At 36.5% G+C, this 18,361-nt stretch overlaps 1 protein-coding gene across 1 annotated transcript in view; it reads right to left on the reverse strand.

Moving 5' to 3' along the window:
• abca5 (ATP-binding cassette, sub-family A (ABC1), member 5) overlaps positions 1 to 18,361 on the reverse strand; it is a 30,963-nt gene that overhangs the window by 5,207 nt on the left and 7,395 nt on the right. The window contains exons 3-38 of the mRNA XM_067369157.1: positions 17,803 to 17,992; positions 17,418 to 17,585; positions 17,130 to 17,227; positions 16,491 to 16,717; positions 16,237 to 16,378; positions 13,967 to 14,155; positions 13,133 to 13,280; positions 12,129 to 12,303; positions 11,598 to 11,656; positions 11,220 to 11,330; positions 10,907 to 11,082; positions 10,221 to 10,340; positions 9,989 to 10,127; positions 9,815 to 9,905; positions 9,588 to 9,727; positions 8,989 to 9,108; positions 8,633 to 8,834; positions 7,442 to 7,608; positions 7,105 to 7,232; positions 6,778 to 6,915; positions 6,571 to 6,684; positions 6,036 to 6,206; positions 5,794 to 5,907; positions 5,370 to 5,507; positions 5,181 to 5,246; positions 5,008 to 5,099; positions 3,882 to 4,005; positions 3,630 to 3,747; positions 3,456 to 3,547; positions 3,156 to 3,331; positions 1,483 to 1,558; positions 1,296 to 1,390; positions 1,023 to 1,142; positions 719 to 871; positions 481 to 560; positions 345 to 400 (exon numbers count right to left, since the gene is read on the reverse strand). Of these exons, the coding sequence (XP_067225258.1) occupies positions 345 to 400; positions 481 to 560; positions 719 to 871; positions 1,023 to 1,142; positions 1,296 to 1,390; positions 1,483 to 1,558; positions 3,156 to 3,331; positions 3,456 to 3,547; positions 3,630 to 3,747; positions 3,882 to 4,005; positions 5,008 to 5,099; positions 5,181 to 5,246; positions 5,370 to 5,507; positions 5,794 to 5,907; positions 6,036 to 6,206; positions 6,571 to 6,684; positions 6,778 to 6,915; positions 7,105 to 7,232; positions 7,442 to 7,608; positions 8,633 to 8,834; positions 8,989 to 9,108; positions 9,588 to 9,727; positions 9,815 to 9,905; positions 9,989 to 10,127; positions 10,221 to 10,340; positions 10,907 to 11,082; positions 11,220 to 11,330; positions 11,598 to 11,656; positions 12,129 to 12,303; positions 13,133 to 13,280; positions 13,967 to 14,155; positions 16,237 to 16,378; positions 16,491 to 16,717; positions 17,130 to 17,227; positions 17,418 to 17,585; positions 17,803 to 17,992 (4,713 nt within the window). The remainder of the gene's footprint in view (positions 1 to 344; positions 401 to 480; positions 561 to 718; positions 872 to 1,022; positions 1,143 to 1,295; positions 1,391 to 1,482; positions 1,559 to 3,155; positions 3,332 to 3,455; positions 3,548 to 3,629; positions 3,748 to 3,881; positions 4,006 to 5,007; positions 5,100 to 5,180; positions 5,247 to 5,369; positions 5,508 to 5,793; positions 5,908 to 6,035; positions 6,207 to 6,570; positions 6,685 to 6,777; positions 6,916 to 7,104; positions 7,233 to 7,441; positions 7,609 to 8,632; positions 8,835 to 8,988; positions 9,109 to 9,587; positions 9,728 to 9,814; positions 9,906 to 9,988; positions 10,128 to 10,220; positions 10,341 to 10,906; positions 11,083 to 11,219; positions 11,331 to 11,597; positions 11,657 to 12,128; positions 12,304 to 13,132; positions 13,281 to 13,966; positions 14,156 to 16,236; positions 16,379 to 16,490; positions 16,718 to 17,129; positions 17,228 to 17,417; positions 17,586 to 17,802; positions 17,993 to 18,361) is intronic.

Raw genomic sequence — 18,361 nt, forward strand, 5'->3', positions numbered from 1 at the left:
TTCACAATGGAATGTGATATTGGTCACATTAAAAAACAACGTGAACAGTTATACCCCCCCCCCCCCCCCAAAAAAAAGATCAGAGCAATAAATTGGATCTGCAGTGTGAACGTAGCCACTGATAGTGGAGTCCTGATGCACGCAAACTATACAATATCTCCCCCCCCACCTCACCCCCGTTTTATTGGTAATACCGGTGTTGCAAGTTTATTTAATGGTGTGCATTTCCTCACTCTGACATCCCTACACTGGAAGTTTGTAATTAAATAAACCATAATTCAGTATGTTTTTTCAAATAAACATTTTTTTGCAGTATTTTTAATGGACATCCAATAGTGACATACTTGTTCAAGGGTTGACTGGGAGAAGTTGTACTCTTCAAAGTTAAAGTTCTGTTTAGCTGTGAACACAAAGGTGAATGATCAAAATAGTATTTTTTAACTCTTCAAAAACTCTGGTTGGTATGGGTCCATTTCTTACCACTTTCCAACTGGGCAAAGGACTTGGCTAGTGACTTCACATCTTCCATTGGGATTTTATACACCATCAGAGTGGCAAAACTGCAAAGATTCAAAACATTTGTTTGTTTATATATAAATCTCTAACTCCCAGATGTTTTACATACTTTTATTTCATACATTTGCAGTTTAGTGCTTCACATTTTTTCTTTCTCCCAAGAGTCCCATTTAATTTCAAATCCAATGCATACACGTCTCACCTGTCCTGACGAGCAGCATGGGGAAATATCTTCAGTATCTCTTTGTGCAAAAGTGCTACCTGCTGGAGACCTGTGAGCTCCTCCCTGAGATTAATCTCTAGGCTGTAGCCTCTTCCAAACTTCCCCTTCAGGTGCTGAATTGATCCAATACACCTGCAGGGGGCGACAAAAAAAAATGTTATATGCTTTTTTTCTGCTTTAATTGCTTGCTTCTAATTCTCAATATGTCTATGTTAATGCGAGGAACTAGCTTGACAATGCTTGTCATTTTTAATTGACAAATTTATCTGTCCCAGCCTCTCACCTCAGCTGACCAGAAACCATGATGGCCACACGGTCACACACAGCCTCCGCCTCTTCCATGTAGTGGGTGGTCAAAAGGGCCCCTCGCTGTTTGTTCTTAAAGGCAGCACGGATTGCCCTCCTATTGGAATGAACCACTGAAATGTTCATTTTTGCAGCCCTCTGTTTTATATCTACACTTTTATTAAATGTCTGTATATCATAATATGCATCATACAAAAACTAAAACAGTGAACAGAAGCCATGGACATTCATGTAGTGTAGTAAATTTTACCACATGCGCTGTTTTGATTTGGGATCCATCCCTGTAGATGGTTCGTCCAACAGAACTATCTGAGGATTTCCCAGCATGCTTAGTGCAAAGCAAAGCTGAGCATGAAAAACATAAAAAAAAGCCTAAAGTACATGACAAAGTACAGTTTTCAATTTTCTATACTAAGTTATATGTATTTTTGACTTACCTTCCTCTTTAGCCCTGCAGACAAGTTTTTTGCCTGTTTGTAAAGATGATCCTTCAGCTCTAGAGCACTCACAACACTGTAAAGACAACACACACAATCTTTAAAAACTGAAAATGACTTTGGTGGTCACACTGTATAATGTGAGGCTGGTGAATTGAGAACATTTTCCAGCCATAAAATTGTTCTTAAAAGGATTCGTTCACTTTGAAATGAAAATTAGCCCGAGTTTTACGTACCCTCAAGCCATTCTAGGTATATATGACTTTGTTCTTTCTGATGAACATAATCACAGCACTATTAATAAACATCCTGACGCATCTGAGCTTTATAATGGCAGTGATAGGGATCAGTGATATGAGCTGAAGAAAGTGCTTCCATTCACATCCAACCATCATAAATATGCCAGACCGCCTTTCGTATCGAAGTTACGAAGAAAGCGTAAACTGGCGTCATGTTGAATACGGAAGGAGGCTTGTGCGGAAGCAAGATGTTCTACTTCATAACTTGTTAAAAAAAATACAAAAAAATATCCACATTTAACAAGTTATGAAGTAAAACATCTAGCTTCCGCACAAGCCTCCTTCCGTATTCAACATGACGCCAGTTTGCGCTTTCTTCGTAACTTCTATACGGAAGGCGGTCTGACAGAAGCTACATATTTTACTTCATAACTTGTTTAAATATGGATTTCTCTTTCTTTCTTTCTTTCTTTTTTTTTTTTTTTTTTTAAACAAATGCATCACTTCAGGCCTTTATTAACCCCACCGGATCCTTTCGGACTTTCTTCAGCTCATATCACTGATCCCCATCACTGCCATTATAAAGCTCAGATTATCTGATCGGGTTCTTCAGTGCTCTAAATCACTCAGAAATCTATTGACAGTTCAATAATCTCTATTCAGTTTTTGCTAAATATTAGTTGTTCTTATGCCTTTTGCACAACATTGCACCATTTCATGCTTTTTATCTTCAGAAAGATCTTTCTTCCTCCTCATATTGCATGAGAACTGTGTCTTGCTTAATAATGTGGAACAACCTCTTTAAGCATGTTTTCCATTTACCTAAGAAGACGTGGCAAACTACCTAAACCTGTCTGAGACTGATACCAGGTATCTAAAAAGATATGAGAACTAAAACAAAAACACCTACTTTGAAAAATTAAAATCTGAATGTTTATTGTACTAAAACCGTACTGATGTCACTTAATAATTTGGAACACAGTGTATATGCAACGTTTAAACCCTGATTTTCTAGAGTAAAACATTTGAGGCCAGTAAGATTTTTTTTTTTTTTTAGCAAATTGATCAAAAGTGACAGTAAAGACATTTCTAATGTTACAAAGGATTTTTATTTCATGTTCATTTGAACTTTATATTCATTAGAGGAGTAATGATTCAGCTTTGCCATTACAGGAATTAATTATATTTTAAATATATTAAAATAGTACAACAGTTACTTTAAACTTCATATTTCTTTAAAACAATTTTCTTTTTTTCAAATAAATGCTGCTTTTGTGAACATAATGAGACATTAAAACATAAAAAAATAAATAAAAATAATATGATAATAGCAATCTTACCAACCTCAAACCTTTAAGTAGTATAAGTGTGAAAAAAAAAAAAAAAAAAAAAATATAGTAGGGATTTTTTTTTTTTTTTTTTAAGATTTTGTACCGCTTAATGATGTTTGGGATATCACGTTGACGTAGTCCCTTGATGGCAGCATAGATCTCCAGGTGCTCCTGTAGAGTGATTCTAGGCCACAGAGGGTTCACCTGAGGACAGTACCCTATATGCTCCAATGGGTTCTCCACTGGCTGGAAGTCTGTGCTATAATCTCCCATCAGAATCTAAAAATCAGTTTCAAACTAAAGTCAGAACACACTGACCAAGCCTCATGTGTTCAAAATAACTCCTAAGCAGAAAAACAAAAAACTAAACAAAACATTGACACGTGACAGATTGAGCACAAACCTGTCCAGCAGTGGCTTCAGTGTCTCCAGATAGCATGTGCATGATGGTGCTCTTTCCTGCTCCATTTGGTCCCAGCAGACCCAAAACCTCACCTGAGAACACATCATTTTTCATTAACATCTGCTCGTTCTCTCGAACATCATTTACAGTACAGCAAGTCAAGGAAAATACTACCTTTGCGAACACAGAAGGAGATGTTCTTAGTGGCCACTTTCCTTCTCTTGTTGAGCGAGAAGCCCTCCCTCTTGCCTTTGTACTGTTTCTTGAGGTTACTCACCACCACCACCGGTTTCTGTAAAATAAAAATAAATATATATAAAATAGTTTTTAAATAGTTATTTTTTTTTAAAGTTATTTTTCCATTTTTAATGTTGTTAGACAACTATGTGATTTGTGACAAGAGATTTATAGGAATGTGGGGTGTACCTCCTCACAGCACTGACAGGTCAACGCCTCCTTCACTCGAGCTTTCTCCATCTGAACATCCTCATCCTCACTCACGTTCTCCTCTGGGTTCCGCTGAGCTTTGCTCTTCGCTTGGGAGGAAATCCTTTAGAATACAGAGATCAAGTTCCATTTCTTAGTGACGTAGACTTTCATAAGGTCTCACTTAAATTACAACAGTTCACACTATGTGCTTAGTAACTGCTTTGACTTGGTACTGAAATAGTTTGAACCACATTCTGAATCAGGGTTTCTGCGGGTTTTATGAAGGTAAATCTAAGACTTTAAAACCTTTTAAAGACCATTTTAGACATTTAAGAGGAAGCAATATTGAAAAGTTGTGCATTGATTTGAAATTATGGTTAATGTTTAAATTATGTGCTAATAATATGCCAATGTTTACTGCTTCATGTACACTAGAGTTGAAAATTTTGGGGTTAGTAAGACTTTTTTTTTCTCTCTCTCTTCAGATCACAAAGGCTGCATTTATTCAATGAAAAATATAGTGAAAGCAATAATATTGTGAAAAAATTACTACAATTTAAAATAGACATTTTATACTCGAATGCATTTTTAAATGCAATTTATTCCTGCGATGGCAAAGCTGAATTTACAGCATCATTACTCCAGTCTTCAGTGTCACACGATCCTTCAGAAATCATTCTAATATGCTGATTTGTCACTGAGGAATCATTTCTTATTATTCTTATAATAATTCTTATTATTTTTGTGGAAACATTGATACAACTTTTGAGGATTCTTTGATGAAAATAAAGTTAAAAGAGAAATAGAAACTTTTATAATGTTACAAAAGATTTACTTAACGAGTCATCTTATTGACCCAAAACCTGTGAATAGTGCAACTGTACAACAAACCAGTAAAATTATTTATTTTTTATTTTTTATCCTGTTTAAATGTTAATATTCTGGAACTGCATCAATGGGGGGAAAAAACAACAACTTTATTTGTATAAAGAATTTTAGTGAATCAGACAAAACATGAGCTCCTAGATGTAATTCAAATGGTCTGTCATTTTATTCCAATCGTTACTCCTGATTGGAGGCTTTGGTAAAAATGTACTTCAGCATTTAGTTTATGAAGTCAGACCTGCAGAGCTGGTCATTTTTCATGGTCTTCCCTCCATATCTGATCTCCAGCCATCTCAAGGTGAAGAGCAGCAGGATACACTGGATGTACGGCTATGGAAACCACAACAAAGATTCAGCATAAAAGACAAAAGTATAATGGACTTTGATATAGCAAAATGATATTTAACTTACAGCCACAACAGAGATGAAGAGATTCTTCCACAGGAAATCATCATGAGGGGACTGAAGGAAGGTGGCCTAGAATGAAAAAGACACATTTCAACATATACTAGGGTAAATTCCACTTCAGCTGATTGACTGCATTTCATCCATGCTCTCAAACACAGAATAGATGGAGTCCTGTGAGCAGTAAAGTGTTACCATGGTAATGCAGTTAAGGCAGCCCATAAGAGGGTAGAGTGGACTGAAGAAACACAGTGCATTGTGCAGGAGACGAGCGATACCAGCATCTTCATTCACAAGAGCCAGCTGGACTACGGATGCAGAAACCACACACAACTATGGACAAAAAACAAAATATATGAAAGAAGAAAAGAAAGAAAAAAAAAACCCCCAAAAAACAACCTGAATACCCTCTTACAGTCACGTTTGAATATGAAAGATAGTTTTTAGGGTTTCTACACCCCTGGAACAATGACTTTCCATGACTTTTAGAGCTAGATACTTCAAATATAATATATATTTTTTTAGTTGATTAATCATCAATTTCACAATGGCTTGATATTTCCAGGTTTTCCATACGCATGTGAAATTGTTACTATTTATTTTTTTGTTTTTTACTTACCATCATAGAGACTACTGAGAAGAAGTCCCTATTGCTCTGGACTCTGACAAACATGAAGGACACGCAATATGTGAAGAGGATCATGGCTGGAGAGAAGCCAATCAGACACAGAGCCTGAAAATGAAGAAAAGATAGCCATCACATTGTAGTTGTTGTCTGCGTTGTTGTTTAAGCTTAAATAACTTCTATGTTACAAAAAGTCTAGTGGCAGCCGATCTCTGTAAGGTGAAGCATTTTCTTACCACAGGCATGATGTTATGGGAGGTTAGCAGGTTTGTAGAATGAAAGGCAAACAGGGTGCTGGTCATACAGGTTAAGATGAGATAATAGAAAGGGACATCAATAGCTGCCTGACCACACCAGTACGCCGAAGGAACAAGACCAGAGATCCTCAGGGTTGAGCGACACTTCAACTGATAAAAATACAGGAAAGACAGATTGGTTGCATTCAATGTAAACATTGTTATAACAATGAACTCTGAAATATTAGGGACATTCTGAAAAAATTGAGCTTTTACAGCACCCTCATTAAGGAGATTATAGTTAAGGGGTTTGTAAGCTGCATTTATTTGGTCAGAAATACGGTAAAAACAGCAGTATTGTGAAATAGTATTACAATTTAAAATAACTGCATTTTTAAAAAGCATTTTAAGAAGAAAATTTATTCCTTAGATGGAAAAGCTGTTAATGCCTCATTGCTGAATAAAAGTAAAACACTGACCCTAAACTTTTTATAGCCAAACCATCACTATATGAAGTTACAATCTACATATGTACCTCTCTGTCTCTTGTGTGGTCCATTGCAAAGTATGCTGGCATCCCAGCAGCCAGCATCCCGAGAATCACAGCCTCAATGTAAACCAGGGCGAAGGATGTCTTATCTGGGATTTGCTAAAATGCAGACAGAATACAGCTATAGACACTCGTAAGAAACATCAGTAATGTATGTGCAGTGACTTCAGTGTATTAATGCACTGCACTTACATAGTCAAAAGGTTTAGTCCATGTTCTAATGTGTCCAGTGCCATTAAAGCCCCTGAGGAGGGCGTTGCTGAGTACATTGACAGCCATGGGCAAGGAGTGCACAGTGGTACTGTTAAATGCTAAAATGTAGGCAAAATCCTGGAATTCACACAGAAAAAGAGTGAGAGAAAGAACAGAAAGATTGAACAACAGCAATTGTTTAAATTATTAAAAAAAATAAATAAATCATTTTAGGAAAAAAATAAAAATAAAACAAATCCATTACTATAACTCAAAAGTGTAGAGAGGATTAACCAATTATACTGGTAAGAAAATTCTCTCACTCACCTTACCGGATCCTGTCACGTTGATGGCGGCACTGACAGGTGCGGCAGACATGTAGTCTGGTTTTTTCATCATTTCCACTTTAATGTCCTGAGACTCCAGATTGTGGATAAACCCTGACTGGTCAGAATCTACCACAACACACATATTTCACATTAACCAAGTCAATTCGGTATCAAATCAACTTGAACAAACACCACCCTCAAATGTCCTCAACTAAGCTTTGCAGCTCAATAATAAAAATAATAATAAATAAATAAATAAATAAATACAAATATAAAATTAAAAATAAATACAAATATAAATAAATAAAATTATATACATATAAAGTATTACTGACCGGTGGAGTTTTGCACAAGCAGGCTGGTAGTGTATTTATGAGGAGCCTCATTGCGGCGCAGCAGGTATATAGGTGAAAACAGTCTTTCAGGAGAATGAATCTGAATGTTTCCTGTGGCCACGGACAGAATCAGCATTGCAGACAAGAAAACCAGGAACAGCGTCAAACTGAGCAAAAGAGAAAAGACAAAAGTGTGACTTATATCTATGTATAACACCTGAGTCATATGGATAATTAACATACTTTTATGATTCATTTGCAACATTTATTTCCCCCAGACCCCATCAATTGTAACTGTATGGGTTTGAGTATGGTCTAGGGTCATGTTCCATATACCATGCAAAAGTTTGGGCTCAGTAAGATTTCATACCCCCGGTTTCACAGACAAGGCTTAAGCTAGTCCTAGACTAAAATGCATGTTTGAGCTGTTTTAACTGAAAGTAACTTGCACTGAAATATCTTAAAATATGTCAGAGCCATTGTTTTGTCCCAAGATGCACACCAGTAATGTTTTGTTCTAGGGTATGTTTATAAAAGCTACTTATAAACCCTAGATGAAATAAGGCCTAATCCTGGCTTACCTAAACCCTGTTCGGAAACCAGGCCTTAATGTTTTTAAAACAAATCTCTGATGCTCACCACAGTGAATTTATTTGATCCATAATACAGTAATAACAGTAATATCGAATTGAATATATTGAATTATTATTACAATTTAAAATAAGTGTTGTCCATTTTAAAATACACTATATCCCTGTGATGGCAAAGCTGAATTTCAGCAGCCATTACTCCAGTCTTCAGCATCATATGATCACAGCAAAACAACAGCATTTATTTAAAACAGAAATGTTTAGTAACATACACCTGTGATTGTATATTATATTTGTAAAGATATATGTAATATGTATCAGCTCTGCTGCAATAATTAAACAGTACAGGCTTTATTTATACACTCTAATTCATACACTCCATCTAGAAAGCGAAATTCTCTGTTTTTACTGTTATTTCTATTCCTTATGTTCTATTTTTATTATTCTTTTTTATGTAAAGCACTTTGAATTACCATTGTGTATGAAATGTGCTATACAAATAAAATTGCCTTGCCTTGCCTAATAGAAGAGCATGCAGTGAATGCATGTGTACTACTGAAATGCAAACATGATCAACTAGTACTTATTAGCATTTGCTCACTTGTATATGAAAGGTTTTCTCTCTCTCTGCAGGTTGAGCATGTGCAGCCAGGCCACCGTGCAAAACTGCTGCCTCCAGAGGGCATGACCGGTTACTGCATCCTGCCTACTGTCTGAAAATGTCAGCAGCCTCTGGTCCGTGTCATCCAGAGAGCATGTGTCTGCCTCTTCTTCCACCTTGTCCTGGTTAAACACACTGTAATCTACCAGTGAAAAAAAAAAAATATATATAACAGAGTGGGTGTTATACATCTTGAACACTTCACTATGCTGGTTCATTGTAACACAGATCAGTTTTTCCACATTTAATTTTGTAGTGAAATGGTCTGAACCGGTTTAGGTAGGTGGTTTTCTTACCAGCCTGATCCACCTCTGCTTCTGCCTCTAGACGCAAGAATACATCCTCTAACGTTGTCATGGAGACGCCATAGTTAATGACACCCAGGTCAGGTCGACAGTCCAGCTCCGCAAATAGCCCTGGAGTGCAATGTTATTGAGAGGCGAGAAGAGTTTAGTGACCATAGAAATTGTTCATATTTTTTGAATATGTAGTTCAGTCAAAAATAAAAATTCTGTCATGATTTACTAACCCTAATGTCATTTAAAACCCATATGTACCATATAGTTTCTTTAACAGAACAAAAAAGGATTTTTGAAGAACATTCAGGTTCATATAATGAGAAGAGAAAGAAACCTGCAACACCTTGTGCTAGACAAAAGAAAGTAAGTAATACAGGTTTGGAATGACATGAAGGAGAGTACATCAAACTTAGCTTGAAGTAAATTCTCAACCAAATAACACTACAGACTATAAACCTATATACAATTAAATAAAACTGCCCCAATAAAACGCCAACATAGTCCTGGTGACAGCATGACACAATCTGTTGCTCCGCAGGGCATATGGCAGCATGACACATAGCAGATGGTGACATGAGGGCAAATAGAAGCAAGACCTGGGAAAGTGTTCATGCTCTCGAAAGGCAACGTGAATGTAAGCTCAGCCTCTTGCTGCCTTGACAACTGAGCCTTGGGAACGTGATTCTTGACCAGCGATGTGATGTTGTCCACTTCACAGCCTTCGGTAACAGACATTCTACAGGAGGTTTGGAACAACAAAGTTAAATGCAGAAATGTCCTGGGTGACAGGAAAAAAATAAAATTTTCTTAAAATAGAACTGACCTAAGATGGTAGCCAACCCCACATTTGGTCTTCAAGTACATAGAGGAGCCAACACATTTCAGCTGTCCTTGAGAGATGACAGCTTTACGATCTGCATGAGAGAAAACACACAGAGGTGTGTAAGATTGAGATGGAGATGACTGATGGAAGAGAAGAGAAAATTGAGAAAAGTACCTGCAAGTATATCTGCCTCATCCATATAATGAGTGCTGAGTACAGTAACTCTGCCTGCTCTACGGCTCTTCAGTAAGGACCAAACCTGGTGTCGAGACACTGGGTCCATACCAGCCGTAGGCTCATCCAGAAGAAGGATCTGATTCATTAGCAAAAAGACGTGACGTTGAGGGAGGGGGATAAATAAACAAACGGATCAAGAAGTCAAAGGTATATGCGGTCAGACATTTACCTTTGGGTCTCCAAGAATTGCTATGCCCACAGAGAGCTTCCTCTTCTGGCCTCCACTCAGGTTCTTCGCCTGGGCATCCATAATCTTTTCCAAATCCAGATCCTTTAGAACTTTCCTCACCTTTAAAAGAGAAATAATTTAAACAGAAATGACATCAAAACACAAGGATTAAGCTAACTGGATGGAGCTGAATTTATTGCAGATTTTTTTATTTTTTTATTTTTTTTAAATACACTACTGTTCAAAGGTTTGTTGTCAGTAATATATGTATTTTTTTTAAATAATACTTTTATTCTGTATGGTTGTATTAAATTGTTTAAAAGTGACAGTACAGACATTTAAATAATAAATAAATGCTGTTGATTTGAACTTTTTATTCAAAGAATCCTGGAAAAATTGTTCCACAATTTTCACAAAAATATTAAACAGCACAACTGTTATCAACATTGGTAAGAAGAAATGTTTCTGTACTGACTTTTGAACAGTAGTGCATCTATGGTGAAAAAATACTTCTAGAACCAAGAACACTGAAAAGTGTACGGTCACTGTTGCACTCTATAATAAACGTAATTAAATATGCAGGGGGTGGACTTGGGCTGATAGGTCCTTGGTTTGCTTTTGAACTTCCCATATAATGATTCAACATGAAGTCAGCTGATGTCTCTAGATCCACTGGGAGTTCCTACCTCACCGTCAATATCAGAGGGCAGGATCCCTTTGATGGCAGCAAAGATCCTCAGGTGTTCCTCTACGGTGAGCACATCAAAGATGATGTTAAACTGGGGGCATATACCAACCAGCTGTTTCATCTCGGCACCCTCTGCGATCTCCGCCACAGGAGTGCCATAGATGGTTGCCGTGCCTATGCGCAAATCACACAATAACAGAGTGTGTGGCAGCAGTACAATATTTAATCTTTCCTAGGTACTCAAGAAGAGGAAAATTAGTTTATAAAAAAGTAATTTTTAAAAAATTTCATCTATGCATCACATATCTGACCTTCTGTAGGAGGGCAGATGCCACACAGGATGTTCATGAGGGTGGATTTCCCTGCTCCACTGTGACCCAGCAGGGCTGTGATCTGACCCTCATAGATGTCAAAAGTCAAACCTTTAGATGACAAGCAGAACACAAAACATTCACCTACACGTCAAAACCAGAAGTCTCTAGTCATAAGAAAACTAGGACCAATCAAGTGTAATATGACATTTAGTATTATAAAAGTAAAATGGATTGCAAATGGCTTTTTGTCATTTTACCTGCAGCATACAAGAAGCAATTTAGTCCTAAGATCCATAAATATGGACCAAGAGGATGTACATTGCTCATACATAAATACAGAAGTGCCACGATTTGGATACAGGCGGGAAGCCTTACCTCTCAAAGCCTCCACTTTGGTGTCTTTCTCTCTGTAGATTTTTCGGATATTACAGATCCTAACACGAGTAAAAATATAAACACAGAAAACATGTGATGGATATTAAATGGTCATTCTGGCTGCATGCCAGCTCTCTTCAAGGATTTTAACATCAGCTCTAAAAGCTCAGCTCCCTTTCCCAAACTGCTCCCTAAATCACTTTGCTGGTATGATTTCAGAATACCAAGGAACAACATTTACCAAAAAAAAAAAAAAAAAGATCAGGATTTTTGCAGCTGATCCTGACAAATCACTGTTACCTCCCTACACCCTGAAGGCATTTTTAATGATTTCACATCTCAAATGGCTTATAACTCAACCGCTCATATTATGGTTTTACGGCATTAAATTGCGATCTGATTGTGAAATCGGCCAAATTTATTAATTACTGAGTCACAGAATGCAATTATCAGCCGATACTGATCTGCAGCCAATTGATCGGAGCACCCCATTAATTAATTAACACCCATTTTCAAGAGTCAAGTCCGTACCTGATAACCTCTTTGCCTCTAAACTCAGGAGAAACTGCCTCCACTGATTCAGTCACAGGGGTTCCGTTCACCTCGCTCTCGTACACAGAGCTCACCTCCACATAGCGCTTCCTCCGCTTTGACCAATAGGATGGCTGTAGGAAGTACAGCACTGAGCGCCTTGTGCCAAACTCGCCTGAAGGAAGAAATGGTCATTTAAGTGAGAAGCTCACCAAATGCCTCCATCTCAGTGAAATGACGACTAATGTGTATTCATAAGTGTAGCCACTAAAGAATACACATGAGAATTTTTAAAGAGAAATGTCAAAGGAGCTTGAATTTGTTGCCCTGCCCTATTTGCTTGAACTGCAAGAGGCGTCTATTCTCACCTAAGCTTATGCTACTCCTACATCCAACGTCATATGCTGGAATTCGACTCGCGTGTACCTGCAGATGGATGTTACCGGAAGCTAGTGATTATAGTCTATAAAGTTATAAGTATGGATATTTTTCTTACAAAAATGCCTCACTTTGCTTCAGTAGGCCTTTATTAACCCCCTGGAGCCATTTGGATTACTTTTGTGATGGTTGGATGTGCTTTTTTGGTCTTCAAAATCACATTTACTATTCACTCCCATTATAAAGCTTTTAGAGCCAGAATATTTTTTTAATTACAACTTTGATTGTGTTTGACTGAAAGAAGAAAGTCATACACACCTTGGATGGTTTGAGGGTGAGAAAATTATGGGATAATTTTCATTTTTGGTTGAAGTATCCCTTTAAATAATAAAATATAGCTAAATACCTTAAACGAATGGTGGAAAGTTGGCATATTTTAAAATAATTTGGGTCTTCTTTGGGCCATTTTGTTAAAGTGATCCGAGGTGACTAATATCAGACCCATCCAGTGTCCAAGGCACTCAAAGTTTTGGACCCACTCGGGTCTCAGGTGGAACCTCGGGTTTTAGGATCTAAGTGGACCCGTGAAGACCTCTAGTTTAAAATACTTTGACTCTAGTTGTCACCTGGTAGTACTTGGTCCAGGTAAATGGCTAAAAGCAAGTAGAGAATGCAGTCCAAAACCAGCATGACCATAGGAACATAGAGGGCGTGAGGGCCATTGCCAAGAGAGGAGAACACTGCGCCATCCCCTTGAGCTTCCAGATACACCACCTACACATACAGACAAAAATAGTGCCATGATATACATTTTATTTTATGTATACACTACCACTCAAAAGTTTGGGATCAGTAAGAATTTTTTAATGTTTCTTATGCTCATGAAGGCTGCATTTAATTGATCAAAAATACAGTAAAGACAGTATAATTGTGAAATATTATTACAATTTAATTTTTTCATTTGAATATTTTTCAAATATAAGCTGAATTTTCAGCATCATTACTCCAGTCTTCAATGTCAAATGATCCTTCAGAAATCAATCTAATGTGCCAATTTGGTTGCCAAGAAAGAGTAGAAAACAGTGTTACATTTTTTTCAAGATTTTATGAGTTAATTTAAAAATAACAGCATTTATTTAAAATGGAAATCTTTTGTAACATTATAAACGTATTTACTTCCACTTTTGGTCAATGAAATGCATCATTGCTGAATAAAAGTATAAATATATATATAAAAAAAAAATTACACCCCCCCCCCCAAATTTTTGAATGTTAGTGTACATAGTAAATATATAAAAACAATTAGAACACATGTATGTGTGGAAAAAGTTCTAGGCTAGGGTAGCACTGACTTGTTATTCAAATCATCACTGTTCTCATATGCGTTTCTTGGCCAACGGTCCCATAACCTAGGTGATTTATGTAATACAACGGAGCATGTTTGTGTAAAAGTGTGTTACCTGGGCAATGCCGATAGAGAAGGCGCTGGGAGACAGAAGGCAGAGGAGCCACACAGCTGACTGGGGGAAATCTCTCATCAGCACAGTGAAAAGAGACAGACATCCGAACACCACTGTGAGCATGGAACCCACCGTACTCGCAAACTTGGGCTTCTTAAACAAAGGGGTCAACATGAAGGAGAAGAAAATCTGTGGGATAGATAAGTAGAAAGAAAATAGAAACTTTTATAGAAAAATCAACAAACTAAAAGAAAACTTAACATCCTGGTCTTATTGTGTTCAATGTAGGGCTGCACAATTAATCGAATTTCTAATCGCGATTACGATTGCCACGATTTCGTAATCGTTCAAAGGCGCAATTACAAAGAAAAATACCCACTTATATTATTCTGGGTGTTTTGAGCATGTTACGTTGTGAGAGGCGAATCACGACTAACGTTACTTCAAAATGTAAAAGGTCTAACCCAGCATAAAAGAAGCTACCAGTGACGTAGGTGTACGCTGATGGGACCCACCATTTTTAAAAGCCGTGTACACAGCCTAGTGTTGTCAAAAATATTGATATTTCGATATGTATCGATACTGATATATCTGAAACGATACCAATACTCCTTTCTGCAGTATCGATACACCGATACCAGCTGCGCGTGCTTGCTCTCCTCTGTAGCGCAGACACATAATAAAGCCGCCTTTGACATTCAAGTGCAAAAATAACTTCCTTTTCGAGGTTTATTAATGGTCAAATACACTCAGAAACAATATCACAACGCCCATCTTGATGAGTATTAATGTAAAACAGTTCAGGAAGAATGTGTCCATATGTTCGTCAGTTCTTAAGGGACAGTAGCCGAATAAACGTGCCGCTCTCCATGTTGTTATTGTTAATCAACAGACAAAGCGAACATCACTTACTGCTCTTGGCTGATTAATTTCTGTAACTTTAATTGATTAATCTGTATTTAATTTTTATAATGAAGATTATTCAATGTTATTTTACATTTGATTAGCCTACTTTGTTTTTTATTCAGTTTCTTCCCTGATTACTACAGTTAGACATACCTGAAAATAGAAAGCAGTCTATCTTTATTCTATTGTATTTGTGCTATAGTTAGTAATTTGTTCATTTGTTCTTATTTTATTACTGTTTACTTGTCTTTTTTAAATTCAATTTACCATTTGAAATCAAGCTTCCTTGTGCTGTGTGTAATATATTGCAACAAAATTACCCCATTGTAAAAACAAATACATTGAGTTAGCAAATATTTGTGAGATAATTGTAATGGTAACTGATCAATGTTTATTTATGAGAAAAGCTTAAAAGCTTTATCATATAAAGTCATCTCTTCAGAAGAAATTTTTGACTATTAATAAATAAAAAATAATATTAAAAATATCCATATGACAATATATACATTGTTTTTATCATATCGAAGTTAGAAATTCCGGTATTGTGACAACACCAACCTATATATTTACTCCACAAACTCTACAAATATGGAAAACATGGAGTGGTAGATGGACCTCTCAACCTTACGCTGAGGAGAAAATCCAGCGTGACTTTGAACAGACCAAGCAAAACATGATTATTTGTTCAAACAATGATATAAAGCTATTCAAAACATCATTCAGTGTAAATTGTGATAATCGTCATTAATAATCGCAATTACAATTTCAAGGGAATAATCGACAATTATGATTTTTGTCATAATCGTGCAGCCCTAGTTCAATGCATGTCCTCTTTTTTTTTTTTAAACTCCCAATCAGTCACATAGGCCCCACCTTTCACGATTTAATTAATTCCAATGGATAAAACCAATATTTTGTTATTACTGTATACCTGTTCCATACAGAAATATCACATTCTGTAAATCACTAGCAAATGCAGTTTCACACTGACTTGGGAAAAAAAAAAGCACTTTAATGCTGACAACTTTGTGGCTAATGCTTTTTATGCTGCATGTAAACAGCATATTTTCATAAATATATTCAAGCTTAAATTAAGTGATTTGCATTTCAGATAGTTTTCCAGAATAGTAACACCCCTCTGATGCAAAAGAAAACCAATGCAGCTGAAAGCAATTTAGCCTTGCAAAACGGAAATGAACTAATGACATTCAAAATGAGGTTGAAGATTAGCCCGTCATTTACATGACTACTCATTGTGGGCAGAGATGGAGACCTGAGGTCAAATAAGTGCACACTCATTTTAATAGCTTTGCACTCTCTAAAGCTTAAAGTCGGGATGTGATAGAAGGGTTGCTAGAACTTACAGAGGATATTCCATAGAGGAAAATGAGGAGGAAGATGACAAAGAAGTTGCTGTTGGAGAACAGGGGTGTGCAGGTTGCTATAACAGCCATGAGAATGGACATGGTCGTCACTAGTGCGGCGTAAAGAAGGCCCCATGAAAGCCTAAAAAAAAAAAAAAAAAAAAAGCAAAAGAAAATTTCACAGACTGACCATTTTTATATTATTTAAACTAGCTATGAATTACAATTTCAGGTTTTGCAGTAGACACACTTACCAAAATGCAGAGTCATACAGTCCCATCATGCCCATCGTGTCTTTCAGCCGCTGCTCTTTTTCAGCGGCCACATTAACAATGAGGAAGGACACAAAGGGTGTAAATGCCAGCACTAGGTAGATGGAGATTAGGGCGTGAGGGAACTTCTGGACCTCCACTGAACCTGGATGTCCCATCATCACTGCACGCACTTTTAATTCATTCCACACCGAACGTTTGGTCTTCATCTGCAGAAAAATTAAGCAGTTATTAATGAAACAAAATTAGCTCAACAGGGACTTCCTATTTCCCAATTACAAAATAACTTTTTTTTTTTTTTCAAATACATGTTTTTTGCTGATTCATTAAAGAATCCTAAAAAAAGGTTTCCACAAAAATAAGCAGCACATGATTTTAGCATTGATAATAAGAAGAAATATTTCTTAAACCCCAAACCAGCATATTGGAATTATTTCTGAAGATTTGAGAGATTTGGTGGCTTCTAATTTAGAAAAATGTTTCCTACACCATTGCTCAAAATCCTTAACTTCTGAACGGTAGTGTTTGTTCATCCCAGACTTCAGCAGGCAGATGCACACATTGCTTATTAACAGCTACAATGCTTATACCAATAAATTATTCAACCATGTCATTTCAAACCTGTATGATGGCAGCATCAATGACAGACTGCAGCCGTACGAATCCAGAATACCAGTAGTTGGCAGCACGGCAGTTGACATAGTTCGTGTAACAGCTTGCTGTGGACCAGAGGGAAAAAAAAATTCAAGTCATAAGTGCTATTTCTTCAGCAGTTTCTTCATTACAGATAAGGTTATAAACTGAATGCCAGTTGCATTAAAAAGCATATTGCCATTTGACCAAAAAAGAAGCTAAATAGGGTGGCATGGACACTGTGGATTTATGACATCTGTGTTAATTCATTCTCACTTATGGATTCAGTGAAGTCACTAGGCAGAGGAAGCTGGTTGTATGGGAATCGCAGACGGTATGACATTGAATCCAAGAAGACCACTCCCACATATCCATCAGGTTCATAGAGACTGGCATTCTCCAAGTCTTCCTCAGAGGAGAACATGTCTAATCGCTCATTCATAGCTGAGGAATCAACACCAAGAAACAAATAAAAACCAATGTTTGCAGTAAGCGATCTACTTTAACATCAGAGTCAACACTACTTCGTCATAAATTAGCAAAGCATTCAATAACATACCAAATACACCATGTAATGCTATTTAGTGGTTTGCTTAAAATGAGGAACAGTAAATAAATAAAATATGGTAAATGGACACCAAGACCAACAAATGTGACTTACGCAGTTCCCGTGCCACCTCTTCCATAATGTGATTGGTGATATTGCTGATGGGGGTGTAGCCAAGACCTTTGATTACGAGGTCCCGTTCATACTCCAGTTCTTTAGTGCTGATACTGCCATACGAGACATGAGGGTTGAGGGTGCTGATGAGGATCAGGAGGCCCAGGAGAAGCAAAGGCAAGATCAGCTCCTGCAAAGAGAGTAGGAATACTTTAAATTTGATAGGGAGATATGGCAGGAAAAATACTGTCATAAATATTATTATATTATATTATATTATATTATATTATATTATATTATATTATAATATAATATAATATAATATAATATAATATAATATAATATAATATAATATAATATAATATAATATATTATATTATATTATATTATATATAAATAAATATATATATATATATATATAAAAATAAATAAAAATATCCTACAAAATATTTTTGCATGTTTTACAGTATGCCTGATGTAAACCACCAGAGGAAATTCCAAAAAAAAAAAAAAAAAAAAAATCCATACTGTCATGTTTCAAAGATACAGCTTTTGCTTT

This window comes from Chanodichthys erythropterus, chromosome 19 (assembly GCF_024489055.1).
Source record: "Chanodichthys erythropterus isolate Z2021 chromosome 19, ASM2448905v1, whole genome shotgun sequence".
Taxonomy (NCBI): domain Eukaryota; kingdom Metazoa; phylum Chordata; class Actinopteri; order Cypriniformes; family Xenocyprididae; genus Chanodichthys; species Chanodichthys erythropterus.